The sequence below is a fragment of the Martes martes genome (genome assembly GCF_963455335.1).
Source record: "Martes martes genome assembly, chromosome: 13".
Classification (NCBI taxonomy): domain Eukaryota; kingdom Metazoa; phylum Chordata; class Mammalia; order Carnivora; family Mustelidae; genus Martes; species Martes martes.
The window spans coordinates 83,556,291-83,572,622 of record NC_137901.1 but is presented as its reverse complement, the minus strand read 5'-3'; the positions used below and the strand labels follow the sequence as shown (position 1 = coordinate 83,572,622).

The 16,332-nt window shown below is 44.1% G+C and overlaps 1 protein-coding gene across 3 annotated transcripts in view; it reads right to left on the bottom strand.

Annotated features, from left to right (window-relative positions):
* HECTD4 (HECT domain E3 ubiquitin protein ligase 4) overlaps positions 1 to 10,413 on the bottom strand; it is a 177,505-nt gene extending 167,092 nt beyond the window's left edge. For all 3 annotated transcript variants that reach the window (XM_080821201.1, XM_080821202.1, XM_080821203.1), the window contains exon 1: positions 10,107 to 10,413. In XM_080821201.1, coding sequence (XP_080677327.1) covers positions 10,107 to 10,283 — 177 coding nt within the window. In that variant the 5' untranslated portion in view covers positions 10,284 to 10,413. The remainder of the gene's footprint in view (positions 1 to 10,106) is intronic.
* Between the last annotated feature and the right edge of the window lie 5,919 nt (positions 10,414 to 16,332).

Sequence of the window (16,332 nt, the reverse complement as noted above, 5' to 3'; positions counted from 1 at the left end):
GACACAGAGAGAGAGAAAGAGAGCACAGGCAGGGGGAATAGGAGAAGGAGAAGCAGGCTCCCCTCTGAGCAGGGAGCCTGATGCGGGGCTCGATCCCAGGACCCTAGGATCACAACCAGAGTCAAAGGCAGATGCTCAACTGACTGAGCCACCCAGGCACCCTGGGCATGTGACATGTGACTCTTAATCTCAGCGTTATGAGTTCAAGCCCCACATTGGGTATAGAGATTACTTAGAAAAATAAATAAAATGAATAAAATAAATTGAGTTTTTAAACCTAATTTGACAAAATTGCTCCCAATAAGTGGTTAAAGGATATAAAACTGTATATAGCATATAATCTCAATTTTGTTTATATATAAAAAATACGAACTGAAGGAAATAGTAAAAAATTAATTAATATAACTTTTTGGATGGTACAATCAAAGGATATTTCTTCTCTCTCTTACACAATAGGTGTTTTCTCGATTTTCTACAATATCCATGTATTACTTCCTTATAAGCAGGAAAGTTTTGAGTAACATAAAAACACAATTAACTTAATGTCAGTTATTTCTCATACAAGTTAAAAAGAAAAGTAGAATTACCCTTTATACTGGCACATAAGAGAGAAAATTTTTTTTTTAAAAGATTTTATTTATTTATTTGACAGATAGAGATCACAAGCAGGCAGAGAGTCAGGCAGAGAGAGAGGGAGGGGGAAGCAGGTTCCCTGCTGAGCAGAGAGCCCCGATGCGGGGCTCGATCCCAGGACCCTGGGATCATGACCTGAGCCGAAGGCAGAGGCTTTAACCCACTGAGCCACCCAGGCGCCCCAAGAGAGAAAATTTTAAGACAAGCTGTGTCTAAACAGTCTGCCTAACGACTACCATGCACTCTGAACACACTGCAGGGGCCAGTGGGTCTCTTCCCAGAGTGGGCAGCTCCCTGGCACGACTCGAGTCTGGCAGCAGCCCCAGACCATCAGAATTAAGAAGCTGCTCTCTCCTGCCTAATATGGACATGGTCTGTATTAACTGGATTACAGACCAAAATGAGTATATGTCAGGAGCAAAGAAGATCAAGCCGCAAGAGAGGGCCTCTGAAGTGAAGTGATAAGAGCCAGGCGGCACTAACGGAACATTCTGGCTTCTTCCAGAGGACCGTGGTTCAGCATGTATTGCCAGGTACCTAGTTACATCTAGTGGCTTCCTCTTTTGGAGCGAGCACCATTGGCTTAAGCAAAGGATAAAATCAAGCAAATCTGTAAGTTCTAAAATAATCTCTATGAGGGTATAAGGAAAGGAGGTCCTACCAAACATTATTACTCCGGAGTATAAACTAATACAGTCACTTCGGAGAGCAATTTGGCAATATCTATTAAAATTTAAAATGGTCACCTATGACCCAGCAATTCTCCTTCTCAGGAACTGCTCTACAGAAATAGTCCAACATGTGCACAACAGGCATGCAAGGGCATGCACTGAAGGACGGGTTTTAAGAGTGAAAAACTGGGGGCGCCTGGGTGGCTCAGTGAGTTAAAGCCTCTGCCTTCGGCTCAGGTCATGATCCCAGGGTCCTGGGATCGAGCCCCACATCGGGCTCTCTGCTCAACAGGGAGCCTGCTTCCTCCTCTCTCTCTCTGCCTGCCTCTCTGCCTACTTGTAATCTCTATCTGTCAATACATAAATAAATTTTTAAAAAAATCTTAAAAAAAAAAAAAGAGTGAAAAACTGAAGGGGGGGCCTGCGTGGCTCAGTCTGTTGAGTGTCTGACTGTTGGTTTTAGTTCAGGTCATGATCTCAGGGTCATAGGATCCAGGCCCGCATTGGGCTCTGCACTTAGCACGGGGTCTACTTGTCCCTCTCCCTCTGCTCCTCCCCACCTCCCACTCTCTTTCTCTCTCAAATAAATAAATAAATAAAATCTTCTTTAAAAATAGTGAAAAACTGGGGTGCCTGGGTGGCTCAGTGGGTTAAAGCCTCTGGCTTCAGCTCAGGTCATGGTCCCAGGGTCCTGGGATCGAGCCCCGCATCGGGCTCTCTGCTCAGCGGGGAGCCTGCTCCCCCCCACCTTGCCTGCCTCTCTGCCTACTTGTGATCTCTGTCTGTCAAATAAATAAATAAAATCTTTTAAAAAAAAAAAAGTGAAAAACTGAAAACATGGCAGCATGAATAATGACCCCCCCGCCCAACCAGATATTTAAGTCCTAATCCCCAGGACCTGTAAATGTGACCTTGGATGGCAAAAAGGACTTGCGGGTATGATTAAATTAAGGATCCTGAGATGGAGAGATGAGCCTGGATTATCCTGGGTGGGGGTTGTGGGGGAGAGGGGGTCCTTATAAAAGGGATGTTGGAGGAGCCAGTCAGAGAAGACATGTGATGACAGCCCAGCGAGACTCATTTTGGACTTCCGGTTTCCAGAAACGTAAGAATAAATGCAGAAATAAATTTGTGTTGTTTTAAGCCACTAAGTGTGTGATGATTTGTTAGCATAGCAACAGGAAACTAAGATACCCATCAGTCGGGGAATGGCTAAATAGGCTAGTGTTTCTGGAATCCCATGCAGCACTTCAAAAAAATGTGGTAGATCTGTATATGGAGACATAGGAAGATCAAAACATATCATTGACTTAAAAAAAAAGGTTATGAAAAGATATGCCTAGCATCACATCTTTTCTGTAAGACAGAAAAAAATATTAAAAAGTATGCATGCACAAAAACACACATAAAAGTACACATTCAAAAATGATCGTGGGCACCCAGCTGGCTCAGTCAGTAGAGCATGCAACCCTTGATCTTGGGGTTATGGGTTCAAGCCTCACCCTGGGTGTAGAGATTGCTTAAAAATAAAATCTTTGGGGGCACCTGGGTGGCCTCGTGATTGGGCATCTGCCTTCTACTCAGGTAATGATACCAGGGCCCTGGGATCGAGCCCTGCATCGGGCCCCCTGCTCAGCGGGAAGCCTGCTTCTCCCTCTCTCACTCCCCCTGCTTGTGTTCCCACTTTCACTGTGTCTCTCTCTGTCAAATAAGTAAACAAAACCTTTAAAAACAAAATAAATAAAATCTTTTTTTAAAAAAATGATCCTAATATCTTAAAAATTTGAGCACTGATTTAACAGTGGTGAGGAGTAGATGGAGACCAGGATGAGGAACGGTGCACAAAAGGCACTTCAGTTTCATTGGTTTTTCCATTTTTTATACAGATATAAAATCATGCTTTCATTTTAAAACTTTTTAATGGGTAAAAATTAAAATTAAAAAATATGTTAATGGATACATAAATTGTGTTTAAAAAGGCAGGATCAAAGTAATAGTCATACGATATCTTCAGTCCTCTCTCCATTTGTCCCACAGTGGATCACCTGCTGTTATTTACATTTGTCTACAGCTAATGACTAAACATCTTACAAAGCAGACTACACTCCTTGTGCTCATCCCGCAAGCACCATTGTAAGACAAGATGGAAAGGGGGAGGGAAGACAGAGCACGGGGCCCTTTCAGGACTTGACAAGCCTTTCATAATTATCACCACAGGTACCTTATGACTTAGGAAAGAACAGGTGCAGGACAATCCGTCCAGTAGCCCGGGCCAACAGGTGGCACTTTGTGACAGTCAATATGGAAGCCAAGAAGACAGATAATAATCAAAACTGATTTATTTAGCCATACTGCAAAAAAGATGGGAAGGAAGAAAATTCCAGAGGGATCACACACACACACATCCCCTACCATCTCCACTATTCACTAAAAGAGAAAAAAAATTCTGTCAATGGCACAGTTTTGCTTTCCTATAAAATGGACAGCTGACTGAATATGCAAAAAACAACTTTCCAGCAACGTAGGACCTTATACAGACAGTCCATACACACTGTAAGTATATAATCACAACCCTCCTTATCTAACCCTTCCATTAACCCTATTATTACTCCCCTTTTACAGCATGTAACATAATAATTTTCGAGCCTGGACCCTGGGCTAGGGCTGGACAGATCTATTTCCCTCTCAGCTTTGCTACTAACTGTATGATCTTTGTCAAGTTACTTTACTTCTGTGCCACAGTCTCCTTCTTTGTAAAATAAGGATAGCCATAGTAACAACCTTATAAAGTTTTTGCGAGGACTGAATGAGATAATGAGTGTGAAGTGCTTAGCACAGAGCCTGGCACCCAACATGCTGACGCTGTGGTCATGGCAGTAAGTAGAGGTGGGGACAATGACGATGAAGTTGCAGTGGAAGAAGAAACCAGGGATTACTAAAGCTATGGAACTTGCCCAAAGTCACACAGCTAGTACGGGGCAGAGCCAGAATTTCAGTCCCAATCTGATTCTTTAAACCTGACTTTGACCTCTAGGCAAATACTGCTCCCCCCCCCACCCATAAGATACTTCATTCTAACTTTATAGCTAGCCAACCAAACCTGAGGGCTGGGTGAGCCCTTTGCCCAAGCTCACAGATTCAATGACTCTTCTTCCAGTGCTCATTACTTACGCTGTAATTAACTTTACTCACGAGCAAAGGTAGTTTTATTGATTTATTCATTACCTCTTCCAAATTTATAATCTGGAATTCTAGAAAAGTATATAAACCGCTTCCAAAGGAATCTGACCAAAGGATAAACAGGCTGGTGGTATTCTCCTAGGAGAATAGACCAACATTTATAAATCTAACTTATAATCTCAAAGGTTTCATCTGAATGTGTCCTAAGTATTCAAAGCCTTAACTTATTCCAGTTGATCGACTCCTTCCCTTACAAAGCAAAATAACAAACAATGAACAAAAAAGTCTCCTGAGCCTTTTTTCATTTCCTAAACAGTATCAGTAAAGCATTCTGGGCTTGCACGGGGTTTGTTCATTTGTTTTAAAGAAATAGAACAGGCATACAATAAACCACACATATTTAAAATGTACAATTTGATGAGTTTTGGCATACGTATATATACAACCATGAAACCATCACCATAGTCGAAACAGGGAACATATCCATCACCTGAAAATTTTCCTTCTGTACTTTTTTTTATCCAATTTTTTTTATTGTGCTGTTAGTCACCATACAGTACATCATTAGTTTTTGATGTAGTGCTCCAAGATTCACTGTTTGAGTATAACACCCAATGCTCCATGCAACACATGCCCTTCTTAATACCCACCACCAGGCTCACCCATCTCCCCAGTCCCCCTCCCCTCTAAAACCCTCAGTTTATTTCTCGGAGTCCACAGTCTCTCATGGTTTATCTCCCTCTCCGATTTTCCTCCCTTCACTTTTCCTTTCCTTCTCCAAACGTCCTCCATGTTATTCCTTGTGCTCCACAAGTAAGTGAAACCATATGATAATCGACTTTCTCTGCTTGACTTATTTCACTCAGCATAATCTCCAGTCCTAATCATGTTGATGCCAAAGTTGGGTATTCATCCTTTCTGATGGCTGAGTAATATTCCATTGTATATATGGACCACATTTTCTTTACCTCATGTACTTTTGTAATCCCTCTTCCCATCCCTTCTAGTCCACTTTCATCCCCAGGCAACCACTGATCTGCTCCCAGTCACTACCAATTAGTTTGTATTTTCTAGAATTTCACATAAGTGAAATCTTACAATATTATTCCTATTTGTCTAACTTCTTCCATTGAGTATAAATCATACTTGTTTATCCATCCACCTGCTGATGGACCTTTAGATTGCTTCCAGCTTTTGGCAAGCACAAATAAAGCTCCTATGAACATTCATGTTCAAGTCTTTTTTTTTTTCATGTTCAAGTATTGTGCATTGGTGTGAGGGTGTAGGGATGGGGTGGGTTCTTATAAACACACACACACACACACACACACAATGGAAAATAAGAAATATTAGCTGAAATGTCTGAGTTCAAAATTAAACTGTAGGGTACAAAATATCTTGGTCAATTTGGGCAAGTTAATCAGCTTCTCTGTCAACATCCATATGTGCAAGGCCTTTCCCCACTGGAGTTTGTAAAGAAAACTGAGATAGGAAGCAGAAACCTTTTAGAACTTCCACAAATAAGCTGGTTTTTTCCTTAAAAATTCCCTTAAAAAAAAAAAGACTAATGTTCTATGACATGTAATACAAAATGAAATATTTGAGTTATCATTTTTAAGTCATTTTTAAGTTTTTTAAAATTTCTCTTAAATTTATATTTATTTCACACTTAAAAAAATAATTTCCTACATGCTTTCACTTTCTGCCAACAATAAGAAATTAAAATACAGGTAGCTATTTTAAACACCAAGAAAAAAACCTCACTCTGCATTTCTAATACATTCAAAGTCCTTATCTAACAGCCTTACTTAATCGGCATCCCCTACCCCCCATCTTCTATCATTCTCCTCTTCCCCTTGGCTTACTAGGCTCAGAGCTCCAAACTAAGGATACTAAAGATGTTTCCCCCTGAGGGACTTGGCTCTTGCTGTCCTCTGTCTAGGAGATACTTTCCCCAGCAGCCATTTGGGTACCCTCTCACCTCCTTCAGGGCTCTGCTCAAATGCCATTCTGTGCTTTCCTTTCCTGCCCATCCCATGGGAACCCTTCCCCACCATTACACCCCATTCCTCCTACCCAGCTGTAATCGCCTCCCCAGAAATTATCATTTGAGGTATTACATATACATATATATAAATGTATTTGATTATTTGTTATTGTCTATATCCTCCCACTAAAATAAAAGTCTTTTCAAGACAAAGATTTTATTTTATCCTCTGCTGCATCCTCAACGCCCCGGACAGTGGGTCCTTGCTCACTTCTGAATTCCACAAACACTTGTTGAAGAAATTTGATTACACATTATTTATTCATTTTAAAAAAATAAATTCTGAGGGGCTTGTCTGACTCAGTCAGAAGACCATGCGATTCTTGATCTTAGGTCGTGAGTTCAAACCCCACCTTGGGTGTAGACATTATTAAAAAAAAATAAACTTTAAAAAACACTTCTGTTTAAAATTCATTAGAAAGAAAAAAAATTTTTTAAGGTTTTATTTATTTATTTGACACAGAGAGAGAGAGAACCAAAGCAGGGAGAGTGGAAGAGGGAGAAGCAGGCTCCCCGCTGAGCAGGGAGCTGGATGTGGAACTCGATCCCAGGACCCCGAGATCATGACCTGAGCTGAAGGCAGTCGTTTAACCAACTGAGCCACCACCCCAGTAAGAAAATGTTTAATTTAAATGCTATGCTATTGCTTAAATTAAAATGTTAAGTCAATGTTGATCCACTTTGTAGGATGGGTTCTTTTTTCAAATTGACATTTAACTTGGAGCAGCACTTGCAAAGTGAAAAGAACACTGGAATTCAAAGGCAGGAAAGTCAGGATCTATTCATCTGTCCTGCCATAACTAGCTTTACCACCGAGCTATAACCTCTCCTGACCTCAGATAACTTCTCTCTAAAATGAGGAAAGTGATTATTATCTCCAAGGCCCCTTCTTGCTCTAAAATTCTGAGAATCTACTGCAGTTAGTGCACACTTCTGCATTAAGGTTGCCAATCTTAAATTAGTCAGCTTAATCCAAATTTGTCCTAATCCAAAACTGTCAACTGAAGGAGTCTATCTAACTAGAAAACCCTGTGATGAAATGGCCATTGGTTAGCCAGATGTCCCCTGGAAGGAGAGGGTTAGAAGAGTGTACCTCATAGGGGTTAGGGGTGGCGGCATTTCAAAAGTTTGTTTTTTATTTATTTTTTTAAAATATGTTATTTATTTATTTGCGAGAGTGAGAGAGAGAGAACATGAGCAGGGGGAGCGGGAGAGGGAGCAGCAGGCTCCCGGCTGAGCAGGGAGCCTGATGCAGGACTCAATCCCAGGACCCTGGGATCATGACCTGAGCCAAAGGCAGATGCTTCATTGAGCCACCAGGCACCTCTCAAAAGTTAGTTTTTTTAAAAAGCTGATGAACCTCTAATCTTCCTCAAATATGAAAAAGAATACATTACTACAAAGGACATAAAAATATCTGTTTACTACCCTAACTTTAGCCAGTTATGAAATTTTAGATAATTACAAATATGAATGTCATACACGCAAGGAGGATATTACAATCAGGAGCAAACATTTAGAGATCAAAAGACTTGGGTTAACGCCCAGGCTCTCTGTGTGTGATCTTGAGCAAGTCACATACTTACTCTGCATTTTGCTTGCCTCACCTGCACAATAGGCGCAACATTTATAGTTGTTACAATAGGTAACAGTAGTTAGCTACTAGAATCCTTTTAGGAACTAAGTAAGATGATGTCTGACACACAGGATATACTTAATATTATAATTAAATAACTAAACGTGAATACACCCACTCAAACACGGATCTAACGGCCACAAAAACATTCTTAGCTATCCATTTCTACTGATACAATACAGCCAATGTAATATATAGAAAGAAATGAAAAAGTTCCTTACCACTGACAGTCATATTTATTATCCATACACATACAGGTTTCTGAAAGGTCAGAACATACATTTTCTTTAAGAGTTTTTTAAAAGTCTAAAATCCAAGCCAGGAAGGTTTTCTTTAAGATCATTCTTCTGTGGAAAGCGCTGACAAGTAATACATTTGTGCAGTAAACATCTTAGGAAAGCCAACTTAAGAGCTCAGGTATTTTTAACTACTCCTACCTTTTTAATACTAAAAATAAATATATTACATACATACGAAATTTTGGGATCTGCGAACTTAGTCTCTAAGGAACAAAGAGCATCCACTTTCCACATTTCACATTCAACAAAGTCAATTAAATAAAAAGATTCCACCATCATACCATGATACCCTTTGAGTTTTCAAGCCAATAAGACACTCAGACACTTGCTTTTTCTAGAATAGGCCCAAATGAGACACAAGAAAACCATAATCCTATATTAGGAATTCCCTATCAACTTGTATCTTCCCTTTTGGGTGGCTAGACTATAAAATAAGTCAATTAAGAGTTCACAACGGTAATGCTGCAACCTCAACCTCAAATCCAGACACAAAACACAGTGGAACGCATTCGCATCTCAAGCACGCCCAAACAAACGTCTTGGCCAACGCGATCGGATCACTACCGTTTCCAGAAACACACAGTAATGGGTTTTAATCCATTTCTATAAACGCTCCTTGTGCTGAAAGCCAAAGTGCATGCAAAACCGCAAAACACAAAAGATTCTTCGCATTCCGTTTTTAGCCAGAAGACAGGCCATCCTCTCCGCGCCCTACCCCAGGGAGTCCTCCTTGCGACAGTAAGAATTTCATGACACCCCATGCTACCTACACATCAAAATATCACCCCACAAAGTGGAGGGGGTGCAGCGTCAGCATCGACTGGCCTCGATGAAATGATACTGCCAGTATTCCCACCTCTGGGCAAACACGACACCAAGTGAAGTCGGTGGAAAGTTCTAATCAACCGAGCATATTCGGTTTCCTTCTGCCCCCAAACCCAGCAGCAGCACAAATGCGGAGATTTGCTTTTGCACCTGCCACAGTTCCTAAGCCGCGACCCCCAGAGCTCAGGAAGGCCTTGAGGCCTAAAGCGCCCGTGACCCTTTGCAGAGAGCGCACGGAGGGCCCCTGTAGCATCACCCTCGCTGTCCACACCGCCCGCTTCCCTGACAAAGGCCCCGTGTCAATCCGAGGCACGACACAGAGAAGTTGCTGGATTGCCCATCACGGACCGACAGCTGCCAATACCCTCCCCCGGAGGGGAAGAAAAATCAACATAGAACTGGGAATGAGAAAAGGTGAGGTATACAACGTTAAAATTAAAATGTCCCCCAAGCTAAGCAACCTGGGTGTGCCCTGGAAGTGAGTCCAGGGGGTCCATGGGGGAGGGGAGAGAGAGCCAGGGCGTGAAGGCCCTGCCGGGTGATAGTCTAATAAAATGCCGGGTGTCGGAACGCTCAGAATGAAACCACAAATGCAATCCCCAGCGGGCTGGAGGCCCCGAGGAGGCAGGGAGGCGGGCGGGCTGCGGACCTGCGGCCGCGGCCCCCCACCTGTCCTCCCCGCGCCCACACACCTGCCGGGGTAGCCTTCGGGGGGCCTCGGGGTGGGGGTGAGACAGAGCGTGACGGCCCGACCCCGGGGATGCGGGGCGGGTGGGCTAATCTGCTGGCAGAGGCGGGGGAGCAGCCTCGCTCACCTCCAAGTCGGTGTCGGCGGCCTCCGGGGCCCCGAGGATCTCGCTGGGCAGCTCCGCCAGGTCGGTGACCCGGATCAGCCCGTCGTGCAGGAAGATGGTCTCCTCCTTCACCGAGAGCCACTGCGCCGAGTCCGCGGCCGCCGCCGCCGCAGCTGCCGCGGCCGCAGACGAGCCCATGGCCCCGGCTGAGGGGTTGACGGTGAGGAGCAGCCGCCCGGCCCGGGGGAGACGCGAGCAGGAGCCGCCGAGATCACCAGTCCATAGCAGCAGCCGCCGCGCCCGCCTGCAGCGCCCCGCTCGCAGCCTCGCCTGTGCAGCTCCGCCCTAGGCGGTCCGAGCTGCCATCCCCCCGCCCCCGGCCCCGGAGACCCCGGCCCCGCCACCACCGCCGCCGCCCTGAGGAGCAGGACCCGCCTCTGCCGCTCAGCAGCCAACTGTCAGTGAGACGCCATGTTGGGGGCGGGGCTCCCGGCATGCCCCGCGGAGCGGACAATACAGGCTCCGCCCATCCGCGTGGCCCCGCCTCTCAGGACAGCCCGGGGCTCACCCGTCTGCAGGACCTGTGCCTCGCCCTTTACTCGGTCTTGTCCTCAGACTGACCTTCCCCTCTTTCTACCCCTAGACATTCCGGGCGCCCTGGGTCTGCAGTCCACGGGAGAAGAAGCCGCCGCCTCCTCTCCTCTACCTACTCCTGTATGCCCCCCTCTCGCAGGGGGCAGACCCCCCCCACCCTAGGCAGAACATGGATGCTCACTCCCTGCTTTCGTAGTTAAATGAGATATATGCAAAAATCTGGCACAGCTACACTTGTTCTTAAGGGCTTGGTAGCACCTACAGTAGGTGTTTCATATTTACTAAAATGTCTTGCACTCAGGAAGCACCCAAAACCTGATGAAAACGAAGCACTGGTCACAATGCTTGGTGCCCAGCATCTGACAATACATGCTCCCTAGTGGGGCTGAAACTATTGTAACAGTCCACCAATATTTAACAGATTGACATGCACCTTAAATATATGCACGCTGTCCCGTTTTTATTAAAACGCGAAAGGAAAGAACTATGTATGTAGAGAAAAATGTGTAGGAGAACACATTCCAAATTGTTAATGTGAGTTGCTGTGCAGAGTGGGACTGGTCTATAATGGCGGAGGTGAAGACTGCTATCTTTGTATTGATTTATGATTAATTTTTTAAAAGATTTTATTTATTTATTTGACAAAGAGAAAGAGAGATCACAAGTAGGCAAAGACAGGCAGAGAGAGAGGGGGAAGCAGGCTCCCTGCCGAGCAGAGAGCCCGATGAGGGGCTTGATCCCAGGACCCTGAGATCATGACCTGAGTTGTAGGCAAAGGCTTAACCCACTGAGCCACCCAGGTGCCCTGTATAGATTTATGATTAGAAAAAGCACTCACTGGTATCAAAGGACTTGAAAATGTATGTATGTCCATGATAAATAAATAAATCAACACCGTGCACACAGATGTTTATAGCAGCTTTATTCATAATTCCCACAACTTGGAGGTAACCAGGATGCCCTTTAGCAGGTGAATTCATAAGCTGAGGTCCATCCAAGCAATGGAATATTATTCAGAACTAAAAAGAAATGACTATTAAGCCATGAAAAGACCTGGAGAAAACATCAACACGTGTTACTGAGTGAAAGACGCCAATTTGAAAAGGCTACCTTTGGGACACCTGGATGGCACGGTCGGTTAAACGTGGGACTCTTGGTTTCAGCTTAGTCCCTGATCTCAGATCCTGAGATGGAGCCTGCCTTGTGTTCTGTTGTGGGATTGAGCCCCGTGTTGGCCTCTGCACTCAGCATGGATTCTGCTTAAGACTTTTTCTGCCCCTCCCCACACTCTGAAATAAATAAATTAATTAAGGGGTGCCTGGGTGGCCCAGTAAGTTAAACGTCTACCTTCAGCTCAGGTCACGATCCCAGGGTCCTGGGATCCAGTCCCACCGTGGATCTGGGCTCCCTGCTCAGCAGAGAGTACGCTTCTCCCTCTGCCTCTGCCTGCCACTCCCCCAGCTTGCTCTCTCTCTCTCTCTCAAATAAATAAAATCTTTACAATAAATAAATAAATGAAATTTTAAAAAGAAAAAAGTCTACATACTGTGTGAGTCCAACTATAGGACATTCTGGAAAAGGCAGAACTATGGAGACAGGAAAAAGATTAGTGGTTGCCAGGGTTTTGGGGTGTGGAGAGAGTGATGAGTAGGCAGAGCATGGAGGATTTTTAGGGCAGTGAAAATACTCTTGTTTGGTACCGTAATGATGGATACGTGGCATTATTCATTTGTCCAAATGCATAGGGTGTACAGCACCAAGAGTGAACCATAACGAAAGCTATGGACTTTGGGATGATGACGTGTGAGTGTAGGCTCCTCATTTGCAACAAATGGACCATCTGGGGGGGGGGGAGTTGAAGACGAGGGAAGCTATGTATGTGTGGAGGCAGGGCGGATATGGAAAATCTCTGTACCTTCCTCTCAATTTTGCTGTGAACCTAAAACTGCTCTGAAAAATAGATTTCATAAAGAATAAATAAGCAAATGAATCAGAAGAACATTAAGGTGCATAACCCTGGACCCAGCAATTCAACTCTGAAGTTGTTCAAAGGAAATAATCAGACCCATAGCCAAGGACGCATATGCAGGGGTGTACAGGTCAGTGCTGTTTATAAGAGGGAAAACGATAACCAGTCTAAATGTCCAACAATATGGAAATACTTAACCATCATAATGGTATGTACCGTTAAGATGAAATACTATGAAACCATTCAGAATAAAGTTTATGAAGAATATTAATGCAAGTGAATGCTAGTGATCTATTGCTAAACGGAAAGAAGTCAGGCGAAAATAGTAAGGAAATTTTGGAATTCAATTATGTCTACATATGATTACATTTGAAAATTACATGCATGTATGGGGCACCTGGGTGGCTCAGTGGTTAAAGCCTCTGCTTTCGGCTCAGGTCATGATCTCAGGGTCAACCTCCCTGCTCAGCAGGGAGCCTGCTTCCCCCCCTCTCTCTCTGCCTGCCTCTCTGCCTACTTGTGATCTTTGTCTGTCAAATAAATAAATAAAATCTTTTTTAAAAAATTACATGCATGTATGACTATAGATATAAAATAAAAGCCTGGAGGGTATCATGCCTGATACAACATTTGGGTGAATCTCAGTAGTGCATTTCCAGCTGACTGGGGGGAACTGTGGTGTGTACTTTGGAATGTTTTCCCAGTTTTCTTCCAAGAGCATGTATTATTTTTTGAAAAAAGAAAAAAATTTTAAAAATTAGAAGTTGTCGGGCGCCTGGGTGGCTCGGTGGGTTAAAGCCTCTGCCTTCGGGTCAGGTCATGATCCCGGGATCCTGGGATCGAGTCCCGCATCGGGCTCTCTGCTCAGCAGGGAGCCTGCTTCCTCCTCTCTCTCTCTCTGCCTGCCTCTCTGCCTACTTGTGATCTCTGTCTGTCAAGTAAATAAATAATAAAAATCTCAAAAAAAATTTAAAAAAAAAAAAAGAAGTTATCTGGGCACCTTGGTGGCTCAGTTGGTTAAGCATCTGCCTTTGGCATAGGTCATGATCCTGGGGTCCTGGGATCGAGCCCTGCCTTGATGGGCTCCCTACTCAGCCAGGAGCCTGCTTCTCCCTGTCCTCCCTCTTCATGCTGTCTGTCACTTTCTCTGTCTCTCTCTCAAATAAATGAATACAATCTTTAGAAATAAATAAATAAAAGCTATTGAGCACCTAGGAGTTAGAATACACCTATTCATTTATCTACCATATACCCTTCAGACTTTTCATAAATAGCCCCACCGTACAAGAACGGAGGCTCAGAATTAAGGAACTGGCACCTGCCTAGGAATTGGCAGAATTGAGATTTAAACCCATAGCAGGATCCATGCTGCACTGCCTCCCTCCCAAATAAACAATGCATATTCACAGCACTGTTGCAACACAATCACGGGCCCCTTATCATGATTTTAATTTCATTTGTATGAGACTTATTCCATAAGCATTTTTTAAAAGATTTTATTTAGTTAGTTGGGAGAGCAGGGGGGGGAAGCAGGGGAGAAGCAGACTCCCCACTGAGCAGGGAGCCCGACGTGGGGCTCCATCCCAGGACCCTGGAATCATGACTGGGGCCGGAAGCAGATGTTTCACCAACAGAGCCACCCAGGTGCCCTCCAGAAGCATTTGCTAAGCCCCTAGCAGATGTCAAATCTTGGCAAGTATATAGAATGGAAATCTACCTGAATACCAGAATTCACGTGTGAAAAACCGACTCCCCACTCTGAGAGACCCGGACAGCTATAATAACGTGTTGAAAATATTCCACGGAAAGGTGGCCTTTCTCCTTTTATTCATTCAACAAATATTTCTTGATTCCTGCTGCGTAACAGATGTCACTCGAAGGCTGAAAAGTCTCGCAATCGAGTGGCAATCGAGTGGGGTAGACAGACAGGAAGCAAAGAACACTAAGTCCGACAGTTCAGAGCCGATCAGTGCCCTGAAACTAATAAAACAGGCAAATGTGATGAATCGACCATTTCACACATCCTCACAATAACCCTCTGAGTGAGAAAATATTATTGTCCCCCCCTTCCAGTTGGGACACCATAGCTCAACTAGATACTGAATGTCTCACAGCCAGTAAATATCAAAGGTCAGAGATGAAGGCAGGTCTGTCTCATTCTACAGTTCTAGAGTCCTCACCTTGTTTTTGGGTTTTGGGTTTTTGTTTTGTTTTGTTTTAGTAGGCTCCATGCCCAAGATGAAGCCCAGTGCAGGGCTTACCCTCACAACCCTGAGATCAAGACCTGAGCTGAGATCAAGAGTTGGATGCTTAACCCACTGAGCCCCCCAGCGGCCCCCCAGCTTCTTTATTTGGGCTGTAAAGAAAGCACTCTCCTTTTGCTCACAACTTCCAAACCTAATTTTTTAATTAGGTTTTTATTTTTTAATTTTTATCTTACCTTTTTACAAAGATTTTTATGTATTTATTTGAGAGAGAGAGCGTGAAGGGGAGAGGGTCAGAGGGAGAAGCAGACTCCCTGCTGAGTTGGGAGCCCGATGCGGAACTCGATCCCAGGACTCCAGGATCATGACCTGAGCCAAAGGCAGTTGCTTACCCAACTGAGCCGCTCAGGTGCCCTTAAGTAGGTTTTTAAATGCTCAGGTTTTAGAATCTAAACAACTTTCTTGTGTAGCTCAAAGAAACATTCTCCTGCTCTTACCATTTATATTCCAGGATCAGGAGCCAAGACACCCAGGAACTATTGTCCTTTACCCACAATTAATGAAATCAGCTCATATCCAGGCCTGAAAGTCTTTAGACTGAATAATGAATAGTTATTTAATATTTTAGCAACAGTAATTAATTAGTCATAGGACTGAATGGCTGCCACCATTCCATGATGAGGCAGGTGATGAATTAATATTTATAGAACCCCCTCTGGAAAAAAAAAAAAAAAAAGACCATTTACTGGGAATTTCTAGAATGGTCGGAAAGACAAAGAAAGTCCCTGGTCAGAAGAACTCTATGTTGGAAGTCTGGGGGGCAGAAAATCCAAATTTAGTCAAGACAACACACATAGACACACACACACACACGCACACGCACACCACGCACACACCACGCACACACCACGCACACAGGAAACATACAATCATAGGTTCATCGAAAGGAAAGGTTTATGGCTGATTATTTCTCTTCTTTGGAATTGTCCTTCCCACCCTTTCATTCGAGAATGGGGTGTTGGGATGGGAAGAGAAGAGAAGAGAAGGTGTTAACGGAGCAACCCTAAGTTGGAAGCAAAGAAGAATCATGAGAAGTCAGGAAGAATAGCTTTTGGACCTCAGTTTTCCCTGGGAGGCATCTCCCCAAGAGACCGCGAGCTTGTTGATGGAGACCATCTCCCTGCTGCCCCAGCTGCTGACGTGATGTTCACTGGCCTCAGCTCAAGCTGGGGCCCCTCTGGGATTTTGCAGTATCTCTCCCTTCTGCTGGCTTTTCTGTACCAGCTGACTGTCTAAAACGAGTCTCTAATCCTTACTGGGCTCACAGAAATGCGAGTGTGGCGTGAAGATAAGTGGTCCTTGAAAAGCCTTAATAGAGCTTGAAATAGCTTTAAACAAAGCATCCATGTTAATTTTTAAGGTTTTTCAAAACACCAGGGGAAAAAAAACCACACGGGCACATCTGCTAACAGGCACACAC